Source organism: Oncorhynchus gorbuscha, unplaced genomic scaffold (assembly GCF_021184085.1).
Source record: "Oncorhynchus gorbuscha isolate QuinsamMale2020 ecotype Even-year unplaced genomic scaffold, OgorEven_v1.0 Un_scaffold_2590, whole genome shotgun sequence".
Lineage (NCBI taxonomy): Eukaryota > Metazoa > Chordata > Actinopteri > Salmoniformes > Salmonidae > Oncorhynchus > Oncorhynchus gorbuscha.
This window is the reverse complement of record NW_025747058.1, coordinates 32,501-54,679: the sequence shown is the minus strand read 5'-3', so window position 1 is coordinate 54,679 and position 22,179 is coordinate 32,501. Positions and strand designations below refer to the sequence as shown.

Sequence of the window (22,179 nt, the reverse complement as noted above, 5' to 3'; positions counted from 1 at the left end):
GTGGTAATGTACAGCAACTGAAGTGCCTCTGTTCTCCTGATCTGAAATACCTCACCATCACATACCGACTTCATGAAAATGGTTTTATTTGGTCACCGTCACTGCCGTGTGTATCCCCTCCCCTCCCGTCCCCTTCCCCCTCCCATCCCCCTCCCCTTTCTCCACATTTTGTTACATTTACAGCCATATTATAAAATTGATTAAATTAATTGTTTTCCTTATCAATCTACACACAATACCCCATATTGACAAAGCAAAAACAGAAATACAGTATTTACATACGTATTAAGACCCTTTGCTGAGACTCTAAATTGAGCTCAGGTGCATCCTGTTTCCATTGCTCATCCTTGAGATGTATCTACAACTTGATTGTTGTCCACCTGTGGTCACAAGGTGGATTGGGGAAGGGAACCATAAAATGTCTGCAGCACTGAAGGTCCCCAACAACACAGTGGCCTCCATCATTCTTAAATGGAAGAAGTTTGGAACCACCAAGACTCTTCCTAAAGCTGGCCGTCCAGCCAAACTGAGCAATTAGGGGAGATGGTCGTTGGTCAGGGAGGTGACCAAGAACCTGATGGTCACTCTGACAGAGCTCCAGAGTTCTTCTGTGGAAGATGGGAGAAACTTTCAGAAGGACAACCATCTCTGCAGCACTCTGCTAAAGCAGGCCTTTATGGTGGAGTGGCCAGACAGAAGCAGCTCCTCAGTAAAAAGACACATGACAGACAAAAGGCAACGAGATTCTCTTGTCTGATGAAACCAAGAATGAACTCTTTGGCTTAAATGCCAAGTATTACGCCAGGAGGAAACCTGGCACAATCCCTACGGTGAAGCATGAGGGTGGCAGCATCATGCTGTAGGCAAGTTTTTCAGCGGCAGGGACTGGTAGACTAGTCAGGATCGAGGCAAAGTACAGGGAGATCCTTGATGAAAACCTGCTACTGAGCACTCATGAGCTCAGACTGGGGCGAAGGTTCACATTCCAACAGGACAACGACCCTGAACACACAGCCAAGACAACGCAGGAGTGGTCCTAGTACCCCTGGTTGAGAACCACTGCTCTCATGTCATGTCCTTTCTCAGCCTCCGTACTTTCTGTTGTCCCCGCCCCTTTGTTTCTTTTCTCCTCGAACGTGAACAGGTCGCGTTTGAAAAGCTAGCTAATAGTACACTGCTAAATACAGGGAAATATTTTGTCTTAAATCGAGCTGGTAAGTTGAGTATTAGGTATCTACCAACAGTCATAAAGGTCGTCTAAACGTTGTAATTAGTTGGTAGGTTTGCATAACCGTTAGGTTGGCTAGCTACCTGCTCTGTTTAGCTTGGTAGCTAGCTAGCTAATTGCTCCTGCTAACTTATTTGAAGCTGTGCTCAAATTGAGTCGATATAATAATACAATATAATAATACAAGTATTGTTTTCTGCTGACTGGTAGCTACATGCAGATCGATTGTAGCTGTGCATAATCAATTAGTTACTGTTGTACTTGATGTTCCTATTTTCTTAGCCTGTTAGCTAGCGGAATAATGCTTCCGGGTTGGATCCTTCAAAATAAAATCCCTCATGGGAACATTGAAATTTCATTAAATCGGTAAATAAATGTCTCATTGATATTGTTCTATTAACTAAAGATACAAATTCATTATAAAAAAGGTACATATTTGACACACTTGACAAAAGTAGAATCGAAATATACATGTAGATATTGAATGGTACAAACAGTTGTTTCACTCCATATCCTCCTTTGTACACAGGTGACCATACAAGATCTGGTGTTATGAGACTCCAGTTCTAGAAGACTTGTGAATAAACACAGCCCTCTTGGCACACACTGATTTGAATCGGCATTGTTTTCACATCATTTTAATTCAATTACTTTGAACCAACATGGAATAGACCTTGAATTGACGTCTGTGCCCAGCGGGAGGAGAGACACATCAAACTTGTGACGGCTCCATACAATACCCAGGTTTATTTATTATTGCTGTTTTTTTTTAACCAAGAAACATTCTAACTCGACAGACAATATGAGTCAAAAGAAGGGAACATTGATGGATGAAATCGAAAAGAGTTTATGGAATTTAACTGAGGACAATTTACGCTCCCTTTGTGAACGTTATGGCCAAGATGCATCCGAAGTTAAAGGAATGGATCACCGCTCGTTGCGGCGTAAAATCATGGAGGAAATGTGGGACAATACGGATTCAATGAAATCAGAGGAGCAGGGAACGTCTTGGTTAGTCCAACTGAAAGAGGACATCAGAAGGATACTGGAGGATGCTAGTGGTGAACCCGTGAGTCCCAGCCAATCAGATGAAGAATGGAACGGAGAGGGAGGGGCTGGGTTACCTAGCAACAGGTTGGAGGTGGAACCCGTGAGTCCCAGCCAATCGGATGAAGATGATCCTGTAGACTGCGATGAAGAATGGAACGGAGAGGGAGGGGCTGGGTTACCTAGCAACAGGTTGGAGGTGGAACCCATGAGTCCCAGCCAATCGGATGATGATAATGACGCTGCAGACTGTGACGCAGGGGACACGGATTGGTTGCCTAGCAATGGGCTGGAGGCAGAGTCCACGAGTCCCAGCCAGTCCGGTGATTGTGATGCTGCAGACTGCGATGAAGAATTGGACAGGGAGGTCAGGGAAGGGCTGGAGGTGGAGTTATCTCCAGAGAAGCATACACCAGAGCAGAAGGTGAATATTTATTTTCCCAGTCAGAAAGTGAGTATTTAGTTTGTTTCTCAATGCTTTCATTGATTCCTCAACAACTTACGCAAGGCTTTGGGAGAATATTGGATGTTCTTCCTCTTAGACTTTCTCCTTTATTGAGAAGGATGAGGTTGAGTAATCAAGGAATTGAAAGACTTCAAAGTTCATTGACAGGCAGGAGAGGGTTTCCCATCCTGATTAATTAAGTCTCTTTTTTTCTGATTTCTAGGACAAGCGTGGCCCACCGAAGACCCTGTGTCGTGCCTCTCCCGGTACCGCCTTAATTTGGGGTCTGAAGAGGGTGTCTGTGCAGCTGATGGACTGCAGGAAAACACCGGGGCAGAAAACCTCCAAGAAAACCCACTCCTGTGCTCAGTGTGGGAAGAGTTTTGCCACAAAAGACATTCTGGAGCGACATCTGCTAACTCACACTGGAGAGAAACAGAAGAATATATGCGCTGAATGTGGAAAAGTATTCAGTACATTTTCCAGCCTTACCAGACATCTGAAAACTCACACTGGAGAGAAATGTCATGTTTCTGAAACCACATGCTCTGAATGCGGAAAGACATTCAGTACACATTCCAGTCTTAGGAGACATCTGCTAACTCACACTGGAGAGAAACCGTACGTTTGCCCTCGTTGTAAGAAAGGTTTCAATGATCCAGGAAACTTGAAGAAACACATCAGGAGAGCTCACCCAGGAGAGAAGTTGGGTGTGGAGAGGCTCTACCGTGAACCGTGTCCTCAATGTGGGGGGAAGTTTCCCACAAAGAAGGCTTTGGAGGAGCACCTGGTAACCCACACAGGAGAGAAACCTCACCAGTGCTCTGACTGCGGGAAGGGATTCAAGGAATTGTCTAGTCTTAAGAGGCATCTGAGAACTCATACTGGGGAGAAACCATACATTTGCCCTCGTTGTGGCAAGCCTTTTAATGATCCAGGAAACTTGAAGAAACACATGAAAAGAACTCACTCCGGAGAACATTCCAAAGAGAAACCTTCCAAAAACAATGTTGGTTCTTCAGAACAGGAGACCGTAAAGAAGTCAGCCCTTCATCCATGTTCTCACTGTGGGAAGAAGTTGTCAACCAAGACAAGACTAAAGATTCACCTGAAGACCCACACTGTAGAGAAATCTCACATCTGTCCCGACTGCGGGAAGAGCTTTGCTTTCCGTCCCTCCTTGACCAAACATCAGAAACTTAGTCATTCAGAGCACGGAGGAGTGAAACGGCACGAATGTTCAGTCTGTGGGAAAGTCTTTAATCAACCAGGAGCCTTGAGGTCCCATCAAAGAACCCACACTGGAGAGAAACCTCACCTCTGTGCTGACTGTGGGAAGAGTTTCTCTTTTCAGTCGTCTCTGAAAAGACATCAGGCACTTCACGCAGCAGGTAGTGCGAAGCCCCACATGTGCTCTGTCTGTGGGAAAGGCTTTAGAGATTCTGGATACTTAATAAAACATCAAGCCATCCATTCGGAAGAGAAACCTCACCTCTGTTCTGATTGTGGAAAGACTTTTGCATCCTTATTTACCTTAACGAATCATTCCAAATTGCATCGTTTAAACAGAGACCAATTCCAATGCCCTGAATGCAAACGCCATTTCCCAACAAAGGAAAGGCTGACAAGCCACCAGAGAACGCATACCGGGGAGAAACCATTTCGCTGCTCCCAATGCCACAAACGCTTCTCTCACTCAAGTAGTTATCAAAGGCACCTTCGTATGCACACTGGGGAGAAACCCTTCATTTGCCCCCTTTGCGGGAAGCAATTTAACGACTCTTCGAATCTTAGAACACATGTTAGAAGACATAAAGGAGAGAAGGTAGGCAAGACACAGGTCTCTGAGCCATGCCCTCAATGTGGGAAGAGGCTGGCTTCTAAGGCAGGGTTAGAGACTCACCTGCGGACCCACACTGGAGAGAAACCTCACCTCTGCGCCGACTGCGGCAAGAGCTTCGGCTTCCACTCAGCTTTGAGAAGACATCAGAAAACGCAGCACGGAGAGCAAGTAGCGAAGCCGCACGTCTGCTCTGTCTGTGGAAAAGGTTTCATGGAATCTGGAGCGCTGAAGAAACATGTGGTGACCCACGAGGAGAAACAGCACCTCTGTCCCGACTGCGGGAAGACCTTCAGGGTGGTTCAGGCCTTGTCAAATCATCAGAGAACCAAGCATCAAAAAACGAACAAGGAAGTAAGAGAGAAGAATCCGTTCTTGTGCCTTACTTGCGGCCAGGAATTCAATTCAAAGCATAGATTGGTAATCCACGAGCGAAAGCACACAGGAGAGAAGCCTTACCAATGCTCCCATTGCGACAAATGCTTCACTGAGAAGTCATACATGAAACGTCACCAAACGGTGCACACGGGAGATAAACCTTTCCAGTGCTCCGTCTGCGACATGAAGTTTTCGCATGGTGCATCTTTAATACGGCACCGCCTAATACACTCAGGTGAGAAACCGTACCACTGCACTTACTGCGACAAGAGTTTCTCTCAGTCAAATACGCTGAAAACACACATACTAACGCACACCGGAGAGAAACCGTACCAGTGCCCCGACTGCGGGAAGCGTTTCACTGAAAAGAAAGCCATGAAGAAACACCAGCGCAACACACACGGGTCAGGGGCACACAGCAACACACACGGAACAGAGACACACAGCAACACACACGGGTCAGGGGCACACAACTCTGCTTTCTCTTTGCCTGGTAAAAAACTGAGATTGAGTCAAGACGGGAGCCCTCGAGCAAAGCCGTACCAATGCCCTGACTGTGGCAAGTGTTTCTCAGAGAAAAGAGCTCTTACGAAACACCAGAAGACACACAGGAGAGACAGCGCCCCCTATTGGTCCGGTATACTGCAGCGATGGAGTCAAGACCCGCAACACTCTAATACTGACTCAGACTCTGACCAAGACCAAGACTGGACCTCTTTATAAAGACTCAGACCAAGACAGGACCTCTTTATAAAGACTCAGACCAAGACTGGACCTCTTTATGAAGACTCAGACCAAGACAGGACCTCTTTATAAAAGACTCAGACCAAGACAGGACCTCTTTATAAAGACTCAGACCAAGACAGGACCTCTTTATAAAGACTCAGACCAAGACAGGACCTCTTTATAAAGACTCAGACCAAGACAGGACCTCTTTATAAAAGACTCAGACCAAGACAGGACCTCTTTATAAAGACTCAGACCAAGACAGGACCTCTTTATAAAAGACTCAGACCAAGACAGGACCTCTTTATAAAGACTCCGACCAAGACAGAAGAGACTCAGATCTCTTTTTAAAGACTCAGACCAAGACAGGAGAGACTCAGATCTCTTTATAAAGACTCAGACAGGGCTTCAGTATTGACCCCCAGTCAGATGAGCCCAGGACCTCGTTTAAACAGGGCAGATAGGATTGTGTCTTGTTTTGGCAAACAGTTCTTCAGGCTTTTCCCCTTCACACTATGTCAACCTTCAATATGCGAATTCTGCTTTAATTAAAGCAATTTTGTTTTGTTGTATTGAGACTTTTCTCAATTATATAACATAATATATATATTTTTTTTAAAGAGTAATTGCACCAAGAGCATGAGAAGATCATTCTTTCAACCAAAGATAATTTGGTTGAAAACACCAAGATGATGAGATCAACACCATCTTCGGTATAAACAAGCTGAGGGATGGGAATGGGGGGGACAACAACCTCGAATTCATAGACATGGCAACAGAAAGCTGAGGGATGGGAATGGGGGGACAACAACCTCAAATTCATAGACATGGCAACAGAACGCTGAGGGATGGGAATGGGGGGGGGGGACAACCTCAAATTCATAGACATGGCAACAGAACGCTGAGGGATGGGAATGGGGGGGTAAACAACCTCAAATTCATAGACATGGCAACAGAAAGCTGAGGGATGGGAATGGGGGGGGGGAGGGGTAAACAACCTCAAATTCATAGACTTGGCAACAGAAAGCTGAGGGATGGGAATGGGGGGGTCAACAACCTCGAATTCATAGACATGGCAACAGAACGCTGAGGGATGGGAATGGGGGGGGGGGGGTAAACAACCTCAAATTCATAGACATGGCAACAGAACGCTGAGGGATGGGAATGGGGGGGGGGTGGGGTAAACAACCTCAAATTCATAGACATGGCAACAGAAAGCTGCCCATAGCATTCTACACAGCTACCATTGACAACCATTGGATTCATTTATTGATTGACTGTTCTTTGTCCTCGAAGATAACATTTGCACAAGAAACAAGTGCCCCTCCACCACACACATACCTAAGAGACTCAATGAACTTAAAGTATATTGACATGTTTCACAGTTGTGTATAGCAAATCGTGTTTTTGTTTTACATTTTTAGGGCTCCGTTTCGATCAGATCCACTTTAGTGGTGTCAGAGGTTGAACTGATTCATTTATTGATTGGCTGTTCTTTTCTTTGGTGTCAGAGGTAGAACTGATTCATTTATTGATTGGCTGTTCTTTTCTTTGGTGTCAGAGGTAGAACTGATTCATTTATTGATTGGCTGTTCTTTTCTTTGGTGTCAGAGGTAGAACTGATTCATTTATTGATTGGCTGTTCTTTTCTTTGGTGTCAGAGGTAGAACTGATTCATTTATTGATTGGCTGTTCTTTTCTTTGGTGTCAGAGGTAGAACTGTGTAAGAGCTGTCAAATCCATAAGTGGCTCCTGGCATTATACCTAAAACAGAACTAAAGCGGACATTGCAATCGGTTTTGCACAGTCACAGAAATCCCACGCAGCACCTTGTTTAGACGTTGGAACACTGAGACATGGCAACAGAACACTGAAATGTGATGTCATCTACAGCCAGTTGAATCATTTTTAAATCCGAGTGTATTCTTTATGTCGACGGCTCCAACAGTTCCCCCTCAGACGCCACCAAAACATCCGCTATGTCGGTTGATGATCTCATTGAATCTAGGCCTAAGTGTATATACTTTGGCAGATGATATTGAGGAATGTTGTGTGTTTCAAAAAGGCTGTTTTTAGAGTCTTATGGAAAAACATCATGGAAACCGTGACAGTAAACGTGTTTGAACTGAATTCTGATGTTGTAGTTTTTGTCTTCAGTTATTTGACTGTCTAGTCAGTGGAGAGTTTTGATCATCTCTGGCTCTGCTGTAATATGGACATCAGGACGACCTGGCATGATGATTCCTCGCTGTCCACAGTCCACCTGGCCGTGCTGCTGCTCCAGTTTCAACCGTTCTGCCTGTGATTACTATTTATTATTAATAATAATTAATAAAATAATTCTACATTTAAAATTATTCATATTATTAACTGGCCACCCCACATAGCCTGGCTCCTCTCTAGGTTTCGGCCTTTCTAGAGAGTTTTTCCTAGCCACCGTGCTTCTACACCTGCATTGCTTGCTGTTTTCGGCTGGGTTTCTGTACAACACTTTTAGATATCAGCTGATGTACAAAGGGCTATATAAATACATTTGATTGGAGGTGCAGTTCGATAATTATATACATGTCATTCAGACTAACACTGTCCAAATATAATTGCTCCTGGTGTTCTAGCCTGAAGTGCCAGGCAGTTGGGCGCCTTCATTGGCAGCGACATAAGAAACATTTAAATTGTGATCAGGTCTGCGCCATCACATCCATGACCAGGCTTGGCACTGCACAGGCAAACTGACAAGACATGTAGAAAAAACATCTTCCACTTCTAGAAATTGAAGCCCATTTATAATAAAAACACATGATACCTTAAGGTTTGATTATAATTGTCAAGACGTAGGTGATGTGGATCTGTCCATACATGTTTGTTGGAAAAAAAAAATACACAAAAACTGAACAATAAGAAAACGCCTACACCGACAAGCTGAGATGTAACGTTGCCATGGATATAGAACAGTACTAAATAGATCCTACACCGACAAGGTGAGATGTTCTATATCCACGGCAACGTTACATCTCAACCGTCGCCGTCGGATCTATTTAGTACTGTTCTGTATCCACGGCAAGGTTACATCACAGCCGTCGCCGTCGCATCTATTTAGTACTGTTCTGTATCCATGGCAACGTTACATCTCAGCCGTCGCATCTATTTAGTACTGTTCTGTATCCATGGCAACGTTACATCTCAGCCGTCGCCGTCGGATCTATTTAGTACTGTTCTGTATCCATGGCAACGTTACATATCGGTGTCGGATCTATTTAGTACTGTAACGTTGCCGTGGATATAGAACACTACTAAATGGATGAAAAAGGAAAAACACTGGATTACTAAGAAAACGTTCTTTAATTGTTCCTGTTCATAAGGAAATATTTGTTTCGACATTTTACATACAAAAACAGCGTATTCTTTAACACGTTTTGCATTGATACAATATTTGACACAGTTGCAAGGGGAGGACGTTACAACGAGGGGAAAGTAAAGACCGCAAAAATAAAGACATTTAAACGCCACAACAAAAAAGTTGTCCATACAAAAGTAATAATGCCACTAGACTGTCTGTTGTAGGGAAAAGACCAACCACGCCAAAAAAACACCTCGTTGTTTCACAAAATGGCTTCCTACTCCCTAGTACACTGCACTACACAGGGCCCTACTCCCTAGTACACTGCACTACACAGGGCCCTACTCCCTAGTACACTGCACTACACAGGGCCCTACTCCCTAGTACACTGCACTACACAGGGCCCTATTTCCTAGTACACTGCACAGGGAGCCATTTAGAACACACTATTAGAGAAGGTTCCAGCAGGATCTATAAAATTCGAGGGGAGGGGCTTTAACTTTATACATATTTTAAAAAAGGAAGTTAATTAAACTACATTTAAAATCCTACTACAGCACCAGGACAGTGTTACACTAGAATCAGTCAAGTGGCATTGGGGGGGGGTTTAAGAGACACTTAATGATGGTTCACGATGAACGGGACACGGAGGCAACATTTTTTTACGGTTAAAACTAAACCGGTTTGGCACCGGTAACAGACACAGTGAGGGGAAAGATTTCAGACTCGGTGACAGTAACTAGGAGGTCGTGGAACAACGAGCCTGGCCTGGTGTTCAGGATGATACAACGTAGAAAACACACACCACACCATGACACAATTCCCTCTTCTATAGAACAAAGAAGTGCATCAAATCTAGATAGTGTATTTCTAGATGAATAACGTTGATCCTCATGGAACACAGACCCAGGCTGTGAACCAAATGGCCCCCATTCCCCTATATAGAGCACTAGTTTTGACCAGAGCGCTATAGACCCTGGTTAAGAGTAGTGGAACAGAGATCAGACTGAACCAAATGGCCCCCATTCCCCTATATAGAGCACTAGTTTTGACCAGAGCGCTATAGACCCTGGTTAAGAGTAGTGGAACAGAGATCAGACTGAACCAAATGGCCCCCATTCCCCTATATAGAGCACTAGTTTTGACCAGAGCGCTATAGACCCTGGTTAAGAGTAGTGGAACAGAGATCAGACTGAACCAAATGGCATCCATTCCCCTATATAGAGCACTAGTTTTGACCAGAGCGCTATAGACCCTGGTTAAGAGTAGTGGAACAGAGATCAAGCTGCCATTTCAGAGCCTGGTGGGTTAGGAGAGTAGAGCCTGGGTGTGAGTTCTCTCTCTCTCTCTCTCTCTCTGTACTGAACAGCTGCCAGTAGCGCCACAACATGCAGAGTGGTAACTACCTAATCCATCACGATACAGGGGATTTATCAATCAATCAGAAATGAAAAACAGTGCGAGCAACAACAAAAAAAGCAGTGAAAAAAATATTTGGGACACAACAATCCATAGTGCACTAGTTTGAACCAGAGCTCTATTGGCCGTAGTTAAAAGTAGTGTACTATATACGGATTAGGGTGAATATCCTGCTATACCACATGCTGAGGACTCCTATCATGATTTATGGCTTCGTTTCTCTCAGCCAGTCAGATAAGTGCAGCTGGTTGAAACTTCAGGCCTCGTTCCAAACCCGGTCCTAGGGGGTAGGAGTCAAGTGGCCAGGGGTAGGAAGTAGGAACCCAGGTGGTAAGGAGCCAGGAGCTCGGGTTCCATCGCTACCAGACCTGAGGTACGTCGAACAGAGAAGACGTCGTCTCTGCACCTAGAGGGAGGGAAAGACGAGACACAGAGAGAGACAGAGAGAGAGACAGAGAGAGAGACAGAGAGAGAGACAGAGAGAGAGACAGAGAGAGAGACAGAGAGAGAGACAGAGAGAGAGACAGAGAGAGACAGAGAGAGAGAGAGAGAGAGAGAGAGAGAGAGAGAGAGAGAGAGAGAGAGAGAGAGAGAGACAGAGAGAGAGAGAGACAGAGAGAGAGAGAGACAGAGAGAGAGAGAGAGAGAGAGAGAGACAGGTCCCAGTCAGTCAACCTGAGGAACACCACTGGTGTTTCGTTGTCCTGGTGATGATGCTGCGGACCACTGTTCCAATAGAGAGAAGCGGAGAGCAAACGCACAGCCAAGCTTAGCTGTTAGGCTCCAACTTATCAGGGTCTGGCACCAGAGGATGTTCCCTCCACAGATAAATTGGACTATTTAGTGATTTTTAAATACTTTAGACGGTTCGACTTCCTCCAGATAAATCACGACCGAAGTTCTTATTACTGGAGCCGAAGACAAGAGAGAATCTAGCCACACATTTTAAATTCACCAGCAATAAAGGAACCTTGATATAAGAGACGCATCCTTTCATGTACCAGCAGGCTTGACTCCTGTAATGCTCTGCTGTCTGGTCGACCCAAGAAAGACATCGGTTAACTGCAAAACCATATATACAGAACGCTGCAGCCTTGGGTGCTGAGGAGGACACACTTTACACCGGTTTAAAAGGTCTCCGCAGAACACACTTTACACCGGTTTAAAAGGTCTCCGCAGCGTGGGTACTGAGGAGAACACACTTTACACCGGTTTAAAAGGTCTCCGCAGCGTGGGTACTGAGGAGAACACACTTTACACCGGTTTAAAAGGTCTCCGCAGCGTGGGTACTGAGGAGGACACACTATACACCGGTTTAAAAGGTCTCTGCAGCGTGGGTACTGAGAACACACTATACACCGGTTTAAAAGGTCTCTGCAGCGTGGGTACTGAGGAGAACACACTTTACACCGGTTTAAAAGGTCTCCGCAGCGTGGGTACTGAGGAGAACACACTTTACACCGGTTTAAAAGGTCTCTGCAGCGTGGGTACTGAGGACACACTATACACCGGTTTAAAAGGTCTCCGCAGCGTGGGTACTGAGGAGAACACACTTTACACCGGTTTAAAAGGTCTCTGCAGCGTGGGTACTGAGAACACACTATACACCGGTTTAAAAGGTCTCTGCAGCGTGGATACTGAGGAGAACACACTTTACACCGGTTTAAAAGGTCTCCGCAGCGTGGGTACTGAGGAGAACACACTATACACCAGTTTAAAAGGTCTCCGCAGCGTGGGTACTGAGGAGAACACACTTTACACCGGTTTAAAAGGTCTCTGCAGCGTGGGTACTGAGAACACACTATACACCGGTTTAAAAGGTCTCTGCAGCGTGGATACTGAGGAGAACACACTTTACACCGGTTTAAAAGGTCTCCGCAGCGTGGGTACTGAGGAGAACACACTATACACCGGTTTAAAAGGTCTCCGCAGCGTGGGTACTGAGGAGGACACACTGTACACCGGTTTAAAAGGTCTCCGCAGCGTGGGTACTGAGGAGAACACACTATACACCGGTTTAAAAGGTCTCTGCAGCGTGGGTACTGAGGAGAACACACTTTACACCGGTTTAAAAGGTCTCCGCAGCGTGGGTACTGAGGAGGACACACTATACACCGGTTTAAAAGGTCTCTGCAGCGTGGGTACTGAGGAGAACACACTATACACCGGTTTAAAAGGTCTCTGCAGCGTGGGTACTGAGAACACACTTTACACCGGTTTAAAAGGTCTCCGCAGCGTGGGTACTGAGGAGAACACACTATACACCGGTTTAAAAGGTCTCTGCAGCGTGGGTACTGAGGAGAACACACTTTACACCGGTTTAAAAGGTCTCTGCAGCGTGGGTACTGAGGAGAACACACTTTACACCGGTTTAAAAGGTCTCCGCAGCGTGGGTACTGAGGAGAACACACTTTACACCGGTTTAAAAGGTCTCTGCAGCGTGGGTACTGAGAACACACTTTACACCGGTTTAAAAGGTCTCCGCAGCGTGGGTACTGAGGAGAACACACTATACACCAGTTTAAAAGGTCTCCGCAGCGTGGGTACTGAGGAGAACACACTTTACACCGGTTTAAAAGGTCTCTGCAGCGTGGGTACTGAGAACACACTATACACCGGTTTAAAAGGTCTCTGCAGCGTGGATACTGAGGAGAACACACTTTACACCGGTTTAAAAGGTCTCCGCAGCGTGGGTACTGAGGAGAACACACTATACACCGGTTTAAAAGGTCTCCGCAGCGTGGGTACTGAGGAGGACACACTGTACACCGGTTTAAAAGGTCTCCGCAGCGTGGGTACTGAGGAGGACACACTATACACCGGTTTAAAAGGTCTCTGCAGCGTGGGTACTGAGGAGAACACACTTTACACCGGTTTAAAAGGTCTCCGCAGCGTGGGTACTGAGGACACACTATACACCGGTTTAAAAGGTCTCCGCAGCGTGGGTACTGAGAACACACTATACACCGGTTTAAAAGGTCTCTGCAGCGTGGGTACTGAGAACACACTATACACCAGTTTAAAAGGTCTCTGCAGCGTGGGTACTGAGGAGAACACACTTTACACCGGTTTAGAAGGTCTCTGCAGCGTGGGTACTGAGGAGGACACACTATACACCGGTTTAAAAGGTCTCCGCAGCGTGGGTACTGAGAACACACTATACACCGGTTTAAAAGGTCTCTGCAGCGTGGGTACTGAGGAGGACACACTATACACCGGTTTAAAAGGTCTCTGCAGCGTGGGTACTGAGGAGAACACACTATACACCGGTTTAAAAGGTCTCCGCAGCGTGGGTACTGAGGAGAACACACTATACACCGGTTTAAAAGGTCTCCGCAGCGTGGGTACTGAGGAGAACACACTATAGTGGTCCTTCTGTAGCTCAGTTGGTAGAGCATGGCACTTGTAACGCCAGGGTAGTGGGTTCGATTCCCGGGACCACCCATACGTAGAATGTATGCACACATGACTGTAAGTCGCTTTGGATAAAAGCGTCTGCTAAATGGCATATACTACTATATACTATACACCGGTTTAAAAGGTCTCTGCAGCGTGGGTACTGAGGAGAACACACTATACACCGGTTTAAAAGGTCTCTGCACTGGCTGCAAGATTAACAATTAAACACTTTCAGATTCTTCTATTGAATATAGTAACTAAACCCCAGCCTCTGGTATAACCTGCTAGAGAACCTGAGGGGGACCAAGAGGCAGCCTGTAGTAACTATACCCCAGCCTCTGGTATAACCTGCTAGAGAACCTGAGGGGGACCAAGAGGCAGCCTGTAGTAACTATACCCCAGCCTCTGGTATAACCTGCTAGAGAACCTGAGGGGGACCAAGAGGCAGCCTGTAGTAACTATACCCCAGCCTCTGGTATAACCTGCTAGAGAACCTGAGGGGGACCAAGAGGCATGGAGAGGCAGCCTGTAGTAACTATACCCCAGCCTCTGGTATAACCTGCTAGAGGACCTGAGGGGGACCAAGAGGCATGGAGAGGCAGCCTGTAGTAACTATACCCCAGCCTCTGGTATAACCTGCTAGAGGACCAAGAGGCAGCCTGTAGTAACTATACCCCAGCCTCTGGTATAACCTGCTAGAGAACCTGAGGGGGACCAAGAGGCAGCCTGTAGTAACTATACCCCAGCCTCTGGTATAACCTGCTAGAGAACCTGAGGGGGACCAAGAGGCAGCCTATAGTAACTATACCCCAGCCTCTGGTATAACCTGCTAGAGAACCTGAGGGGGACCAAGAGGCAGCCTGTAGTAACTATACCCCAGCCTCTGGTATAACCTGCTAGAGAACCTGAGGGGGACCAAGAGGCAGCCTATAGTAACTATACCCCAGCCTCTGGTATAACCTGCTAGAGAACCTGAGGGGGACCAAGAGGCAGCCTGTAGTAACTATACCCCAGCCTCTGGTATAACCTGCTAGAGGACCTGAGGGGGACCAAGAGGCAGCCTGTAGTAACTATACCCCAGCCTCTGGTATAACCTGCTAGAGGATCTGAGGGGGACCAAGAGGCAGCCTGTAGTAACTATACCCCAGCCTCTGGTATAACCTGCTAGAGGACCTGAGGGGGACCAAGAGGCATGGAGAGGCAGCCTGTAGTAACTATACCCCAGCCTCTGGTATAACCTGCTAGAGGACCAAGAGGCAGCCTGTAGTAACTAAACCCCAGCCTCTGGTATAACCTGCTAGAGAACCTGAGGGGGACCAAGAGGCAGCCTGTAGTAACTATACCCCAGCCTCTGGTATAACCTGCTAGAGGACCTGAGGGGGACCAAGAGGCAGCCTGTAGTAACTATACCCCAGCCTCTGGTATAACCTGCTAGAGGACCTGAGGGGGACCAAGAGGCAGCCTGTAGTAACTATACCCCAGCCTCTGGTATAACCTGCTAGAGGACCTGAGGGGGACCAAGAGGCAGCCTGTAGTAACTATACCCCAGCCTCTGGTATAACCTGCTAGAGAACCTGAGGGGGACCAAGAGGCAGCCTGTAGTAACTATACCCCAGCCTCTGGTATAACCTGCTAGAGGACCTGAGGGGGACCAAGAGGCATGGAGAGGCAGCCTGTAGTAACTATACCCCAGCCTCTGGTATAACCTGCTAGAGAACCTGAGGGGGACCAAGAGGCAGCCTGTAGTAACTATACCCCAGCCTCTGGTATAACCTGCTAGAGGACCTGAGGGGGACCAAGAGGCAGCCTGTAGTAACTATACCCCAGCCTCTGATATAACCTGCTAGAGGACCTGAGGGGGACCAAGAGGCAGCCTGTAGTAACTATACCCCAGCCTCTGGTATAACCTGCTAGAGGACCTGAGGGGGACCAAGAGGCAGCCTGTAGTAACTATACCCCAGCCTCTGGTATAACCTGCTAGAGGACCTGAGGGGGACCAAGAGGCAGCCTGTAGTAACTATACCCCAGCCTCTGGAATAACCTGCTAGAGGACCTGAGGGGGACCAAGAGGCAGCCTGTAGTAACTATACCCCAGCCTCTGGTATAACCTGCTAGAGAACCTGAGGGGGACCAAGAGGCAGCCTGTAGTAACTATACCCCAGCCTCTGGTATAACCTGCTAGAGGACCTGAGGGGGACCAAGAGGCATGGAGAGGCAGCCTGTAGTAACTATACCCCAGCCTCTGGTATAACCTGCTAGAGAACCTGAGGGGGACCAAGAGGCAGCCTGTAGTAACTATACCCCAGCCTCTGGTATAACCTGCTAGAGAACCTGAGGGGGACCAAGAGGCAGCCTGTAGTAACTATACCCCAGCCTCTGGTATAACCTGCTAGAGGACCTGAGGGGGACCAAGAGGCATGGAGAGGCAGCCTGTAGTAACTATACCCCAGCCTCTGGTATAACCTGCTAGAGAACCTGAGGGGGACCAAGAGGCAGCCTGTAGTAACTATACCCCAGCCTCTGGTATAACCTGCTAGAGAACCTGAGGGGGACCAAGAGGCAGCCTGTAGTAACTATACCCCAGCCTCTGGTATAACCTGCTAGAGAACCTGAGGGGGACCAAGAGGCAGCCTGTAGTAACTATACCCCAGCCTCTGGTATAACCTGCTAGAGGACCTGAGGGGGACCAAGAGGCAGCCTGTAGTAACTAAACCCCAGCCTCTGGTATAACCTGCTAGAGGACCTGAGGGGGACCAAGAGGCAGCCTGTAGTAACTATACCCCAGCCTCTGGTATAACCTGCTAGAGGACCTGAGGGGGACGAAACTGGACTTTTTTTTATTTTTAAACGACATGTTTGTAGCTTTGCATTTCCTTAAGGTGCTTTTTAGTGGTTCGGTCGTTAGAACAGAAGCGTCACTCGTCTCACCATCACTCTTCCTCATCCTGTTGTCCTTGCGGCTCTTCTTGCTCTGATTGGTTGAAGGCTGCTGTTGCCATTCGCCCGCCGCCGGATCACTAGCGTCGTCTACCGCCTCCGACCCCGCCTCTTCCTGGATCGGACTCATGCTCGACGAATCAGACTCAGACCTACAGGAAACAGCAACCAAATCACAGGCTAAACTAACACCCAGGTAGTTTTTCCAAGTTTAAGGCAGCACTGAAAGTACTGGAGTCACGTGTTCAACTGGACACATCTTTACTTACTGAGTTTTCAGCCAGCCTTCTGACGTCCTACTGTCCACTACTCCTGCATACGTCCGTACACACACCCCTAGAGACAACACAGACCACAGATCAGACCTACACACCCCTACAGACACAGACCACCACACCCCTAGAGACAACACAGACCACAGATCAGATCTACACATCCCTACAGACACAGACCACAGATCAGACCTACACACCCCTACAGACAACACAGACCACCACACCCCTAGAGACAACACAGACCCCAGATCAGACCTACACACCCCTACAGACAACACAGACCACCACACCCCTAGAGACAACACAGACCCCAGATCAAACCTACACACCCCTACAGACAACACAGACCACCACACCCCTAGAGACAACACAGACCACAGATCAGACCACCACACCCCTAGAGACAACACAGACCACAGATCAGACCTACACACCCCTAGAGACACCACAGACCACCACACCCCTAGAGACACAGACCACCACACCCCTAGAGACACAGACCACAGATCAGACCACCACACCCCTACAGACAAAGACCACCACACCCCTAGAGACGACACAGACCACAGATCAGACCACCACACCCCTAGAGACAACACAGACCACAGATCAGACCACCACACCCCTAGAGACAACACAGACCACCACACCCCTAGAGACAGACCACCACACCCCTAGAGACAGACCACCACACCCCTAGAGACAGACCACCACACCCCTAGAGACAGACCACCACACCCCTAGAGACAGACCACCACACCCCTAGAGACAGACCACCACACCCCTAGAGACACGACAGACCACCACACCCCTAGAGACACGACAGACCACCACACCCCTAGAGACACGACAGACCACCACACCCCTAGAGACACGACAGACCACCACACCCCTAGAGACACGACAGACCACCACACCCCTAGAGACACGACAGACCACCACACCCCTAGAGACACGACAGACCACCACACCCCTAGAGACACGACAGACCACCACACCCCTAGAGACACGACAGACCACCACACCCCTAGAGACACGACAGACCACCACACCCCTAGAGACACCACAGACCACCACACCCCTAGAGACACCACAGACCACCACACCCCTAGAGACACCACAGACCAACACACCCCTAGAGACACCACAGACCAACACACCCCTAGAGACAGACCACCACACCCCTAGAGACAGACCACCACACCCCTAGAGACACCACAGACCAACACACCCCTAGACACACCACAGACCAACACACCCCTAGAGACACCACAGACCAACACACCCCTAGAGACACCACAGACCAACACACCCCTAGAGACACCACAGACCAACACACCCCTAGAGACACCACAGACCAACACACCCCTAGAGACACCACAGACCAACACACCCCTAGAGACACCACAGACCAACACACCCCTAGAGACACCACAGACCAACACACCCCTAGAGACACCAGACCAACACACCCCTAGAGACACCAGACCAACACACCCCTAGAGACACCAGACCACCACACCCCTAGAGACACCAGACCACCACACCCCTAGAGACACAGACCACCACACCCCTAGAGACACAGACCACCACACCCCTAGAGACACAGACCCCCACACCCCTAGAGACAGACCCCCACACCCCTAGAGACAGACCCCCACACCCCTAGAGACACCACAGACCAACACACCCCTAGAGACACCACAGACCAACACACCCCACAGACCAACACACCCCTAGAGACACCACAGACCAACACACCCCTAGAGACACCACAGACCAACACACCCCTAGAGACACCACAGACCAACACACCCCTAGAGACACAGACCACCACACCCCTAGAGACACAGACCACCACACCCCTAGAGACACAGACCACCACACCCCTAGAGACACAGACCACCACACCCCTAGAGACAGACCACCACACCCCTAGAGACAGACCACCACACCCCTAGAGACACAGACCACCACACCCCTAGAGACAGACCCCCACACCCCTAGAGACAGACCCCCACACCCCTAGAGACACCACAGACCAACACACCCCTAGAGACACCACAGACCAACACACCCCACAGACCAACACACCCCTAGAGACACCACAGACCAACACACCCCTAGAGACACCACAGACCAACACACCCCTAGAGACAGACCCCCACACCCCTAGAGACAGACCCCCACACCCCTAGACAGACCACCACACCCCTAGAGACACCACCACACCCCTAGAGACAGACCACCACACCCCTAGACAGACCACCACACCCCTAGAGACAGACCACCACACCCCTAGAGACAGACCACCACACCCCTAGAGACAGACCACCACACCCCTAGAGACAGACCACCACACCCCTAGAGACAGACCACCACACCCCTAGAGACAGACCACCACACCCCTAGAGACAGACCACCACACCCCTAGAGACAGACCACCACACCCCTAGAGACAGACCACCACACCCCTAGAGACAGACCACCACACCCCTAGAGACAGACCACCACACCCCTAGAGACAGACCACCACACCCCTAGAGACAGACCACCACACCCCTAGAGACAGACCACCACACCCCTAGAGACAGACCACCACACCCCTAGAGACAGACCACCACACCCCTAGAGACAGACCACCACACCCCTAGAGACAGACCACCACACCCCTAGAGACAGACCACCACACCCCTAGAGACAGACCACCACACCCCTAGAGACAGACCACCACACCCCTAGAGACAGACCACCACACCCCTAGAGACAGACCACCACACCCCTAGAGACAGACCACCACACCCCTAGAGACAGACCACCACACCCCTAGAGACAGACCACCACACCCCTAGAGACAGACCACCACACCCCTAGAGACAGACCACCACACCCCTAGAGACAGACCACCACACCCCTAGAGACACGACAGACCACCACACCCCTAGAGACACGACAGACCACCACACCCCTAGAGACACGACAGACCACCACACCCCTAGAGACACGACAGACCACCACACCCCTAGAGACACGACAGACCACCACACCCCTAGAGACACGACAGACCACCACACCCCTAGAGACACGACAGACCACCACACCCCTAGAGACACGACAGACCACCACACCCCTAGAGACACGACAGACCACCACACCCCTAGAGACACGACAGACCACCACACCCCTAGAGACACGACAGACCACCACACCCCTAGAGACACGACAGACCAACACACCCCTAGAGACACCACAGACCAACACACCCCTAGAGACACCACAGACCAACACACCCCTAGAGACACCACAGACCAACACACCCCTAGAGACACCACAGACCAACACACCCCTAGAGACACCACAGACCAACACACCCCTAGAGACACCACAGACCAACACACCCCTAGAGACACCACAGACCACCACACCCCTAGAGACACCACAGACCACCACACCCCTAGAGACACCACAGACCAACACACCCCTAGAGACACCACAGACCACCACACCCCTAGAGACACCACAGACCACCACACCCCTAGAGACACCACAGACCACCACACCCCTAGAGACACCACAGACCACCACACCCCTAGAGACAACAGACCACCACACCCCTAGAGACAACAGACCACCACACCCCTAGAGACAACAGACCACCACACCCCTAGAGACAACAGACCACCACACCCCTAGAGACAACAGACCACCACACCCCTAGAGACAACAGACCACCACACCCCTAGAGACAACATACCACCACACCCCTAGAGACAACATACCACCACACCCCTAGAGACAACATACCACCACACCCCTAGAGACAACATACCACCACACCCCTAGAGACAACAGACCACCACACCCCTAGAGACAACAGACCACACCACCCCTAGAGACAAAGACCACACCACCCCTAGAGACACAGACCACACCCCTAGAGACACAGACCACACCCCTAGAGACACAGACCACACCCCTAGAGACACAGACCACACCCCTAGAGACACAGACCACACCCCTAGAGACACAGACCACACCCCTAGAGACACAGACCACACCCCTAGAGACACAGACCACACCCCTAGAGACACAGACCACACCCCTAGAGACACAGACCACACCCCTAGAGACACAGACCACATCAGATCAGATGTTTCTTTATCAGTGTTTATATTTAAACATTTAGTTCCTGATTTGTACTCTGGTGGATATATACACTTAGTTACTGTCTGTCTTCTAGCAGGGGAGTGTGTGTGTGTCCTTACTGTCTGTCTTCTAGCAGGAGAGTGTGTGTGTGTCCTTACTGTCTGTCTTCTAGCAGGGGAGTGTGTGTGTGTCCTTACTGTCTGTCTTCTAGCAGGAGAGTATGTGTGTCCTTACTGTCTGTCTTCTAGCAGGAGAGTATGTGTGTCCTTACTGTCTGTCTTCTAGCAGGAGAGTATGTGTGTCCTTACTGTCTGTCTTCTAGCAGGAGAGTATGTGTGTCCTTACTGTCTGTCTTCTAGCAGGAGAGTATGTGTGTCCTTACTGTCTGTCTTCTAGCAGGAGAGTATGTGTGTCCTTACTGTCTGTCTTCTAGCAGGAGAGTATGTGTGTCCTTACTGTCTGTCTTCTAGCAGGAGAGTATGTGTGTCCTTACTGTCTGTCTTCTAGCAGGAGAGTATGTGTGTCCTTACTGTCTGTCTTCTAGCAGGAGAGTATGTGTGTCCTTACTGTCTGTCTTCTAGCAGGAGAGTATGTGTGTCCTTACTGTCTGTCTTCTAGCAGGAGAGTATGTGTGTCCTTACTGTCTGTCTTCTAGCAGGAGTGTATGTGTGTCCTTACTGTCTGTCTTCTAGCAGGAGAGTATGTGTGTCCTTACTGTCTGTCTTCTAGCAGGAGAGTATGTGTGTCCTTACTGTCTGTCTTCTAGCAGGAGAGTATGTGTGTCCTTACTGTCTGTCTTCTAGCAGGAGAGTATGTGTGTCCTTACTGTCTGTCTTCTAGCAGGAGAGTATGTGTGTCCTTACTGTCTGTCTTCTAGCAGGAGAGTATGTGTGTCCTTACTGTCTGTCTTCTAGCAGGGGAGTGTGTGTGTGTCCTTACTGTCTGTCTTCTAGCAGGGGAGTGTGTGTGTGTCCTTACTGTCTGTCTTCTAGCAGGGGAGTG

The 22,179-nt window shown here is 48.9% G+C and overlaps 2 protein-coding genes across 2 annotated transcripts in view; one reads left to right on the top strand and one right to left on the bottom strand.

Moving 5' to 3' along the window:
- Window positions 1-1,517: 1,517 nt before the first annotated feature.
- Window positions 1,518-6,430, top strand: LOC124026098 (zinc finger protein 585A-like). Its single transcript, XM_046339270.1, has 4 exons — window positions 1,518-1,594; window positions 1,758-2,699; window positions 2,944-5,741; window positions 5,805-6,430. Exons 2-3 carry the CDS (start codon window positions 2,031-2,033, stop codon window positions 5,659-5,661), a joined length of 3,387 nt encoding a protein of 1,128 aa, XP_046195226.1. The 5' UTR covers window positions 1,518-1,594; window positions 1,758-2,030; the 3' UTR covers window positions 5,662-5,741; window positions 5,805-6,430.
- A 3,811-nt stretch (window positions 6,431-10,241) lies between these two features.
- Window positions 10,242-22,179, bottom strand: part of parn (poly(A)-specific ribonuclease (deadenylation nuclease)) — a gene marked incomplete at its 5' end in the record, with an annotated part of 43,638 nt that continues 31,700 nt past the window's right edge. Inside the window, 3 exon segments of the mRNA XM_046339268.1 lie at window positions 10,242-10,826; window positions 16,748-16,908; window positions 17,026-17,092. Coding sequence (XP_046195224.1) covers window positions 10,780-10,826; window positions 16,748-16,908; window positions 17,026-17,092 — 275 coding nt within the window.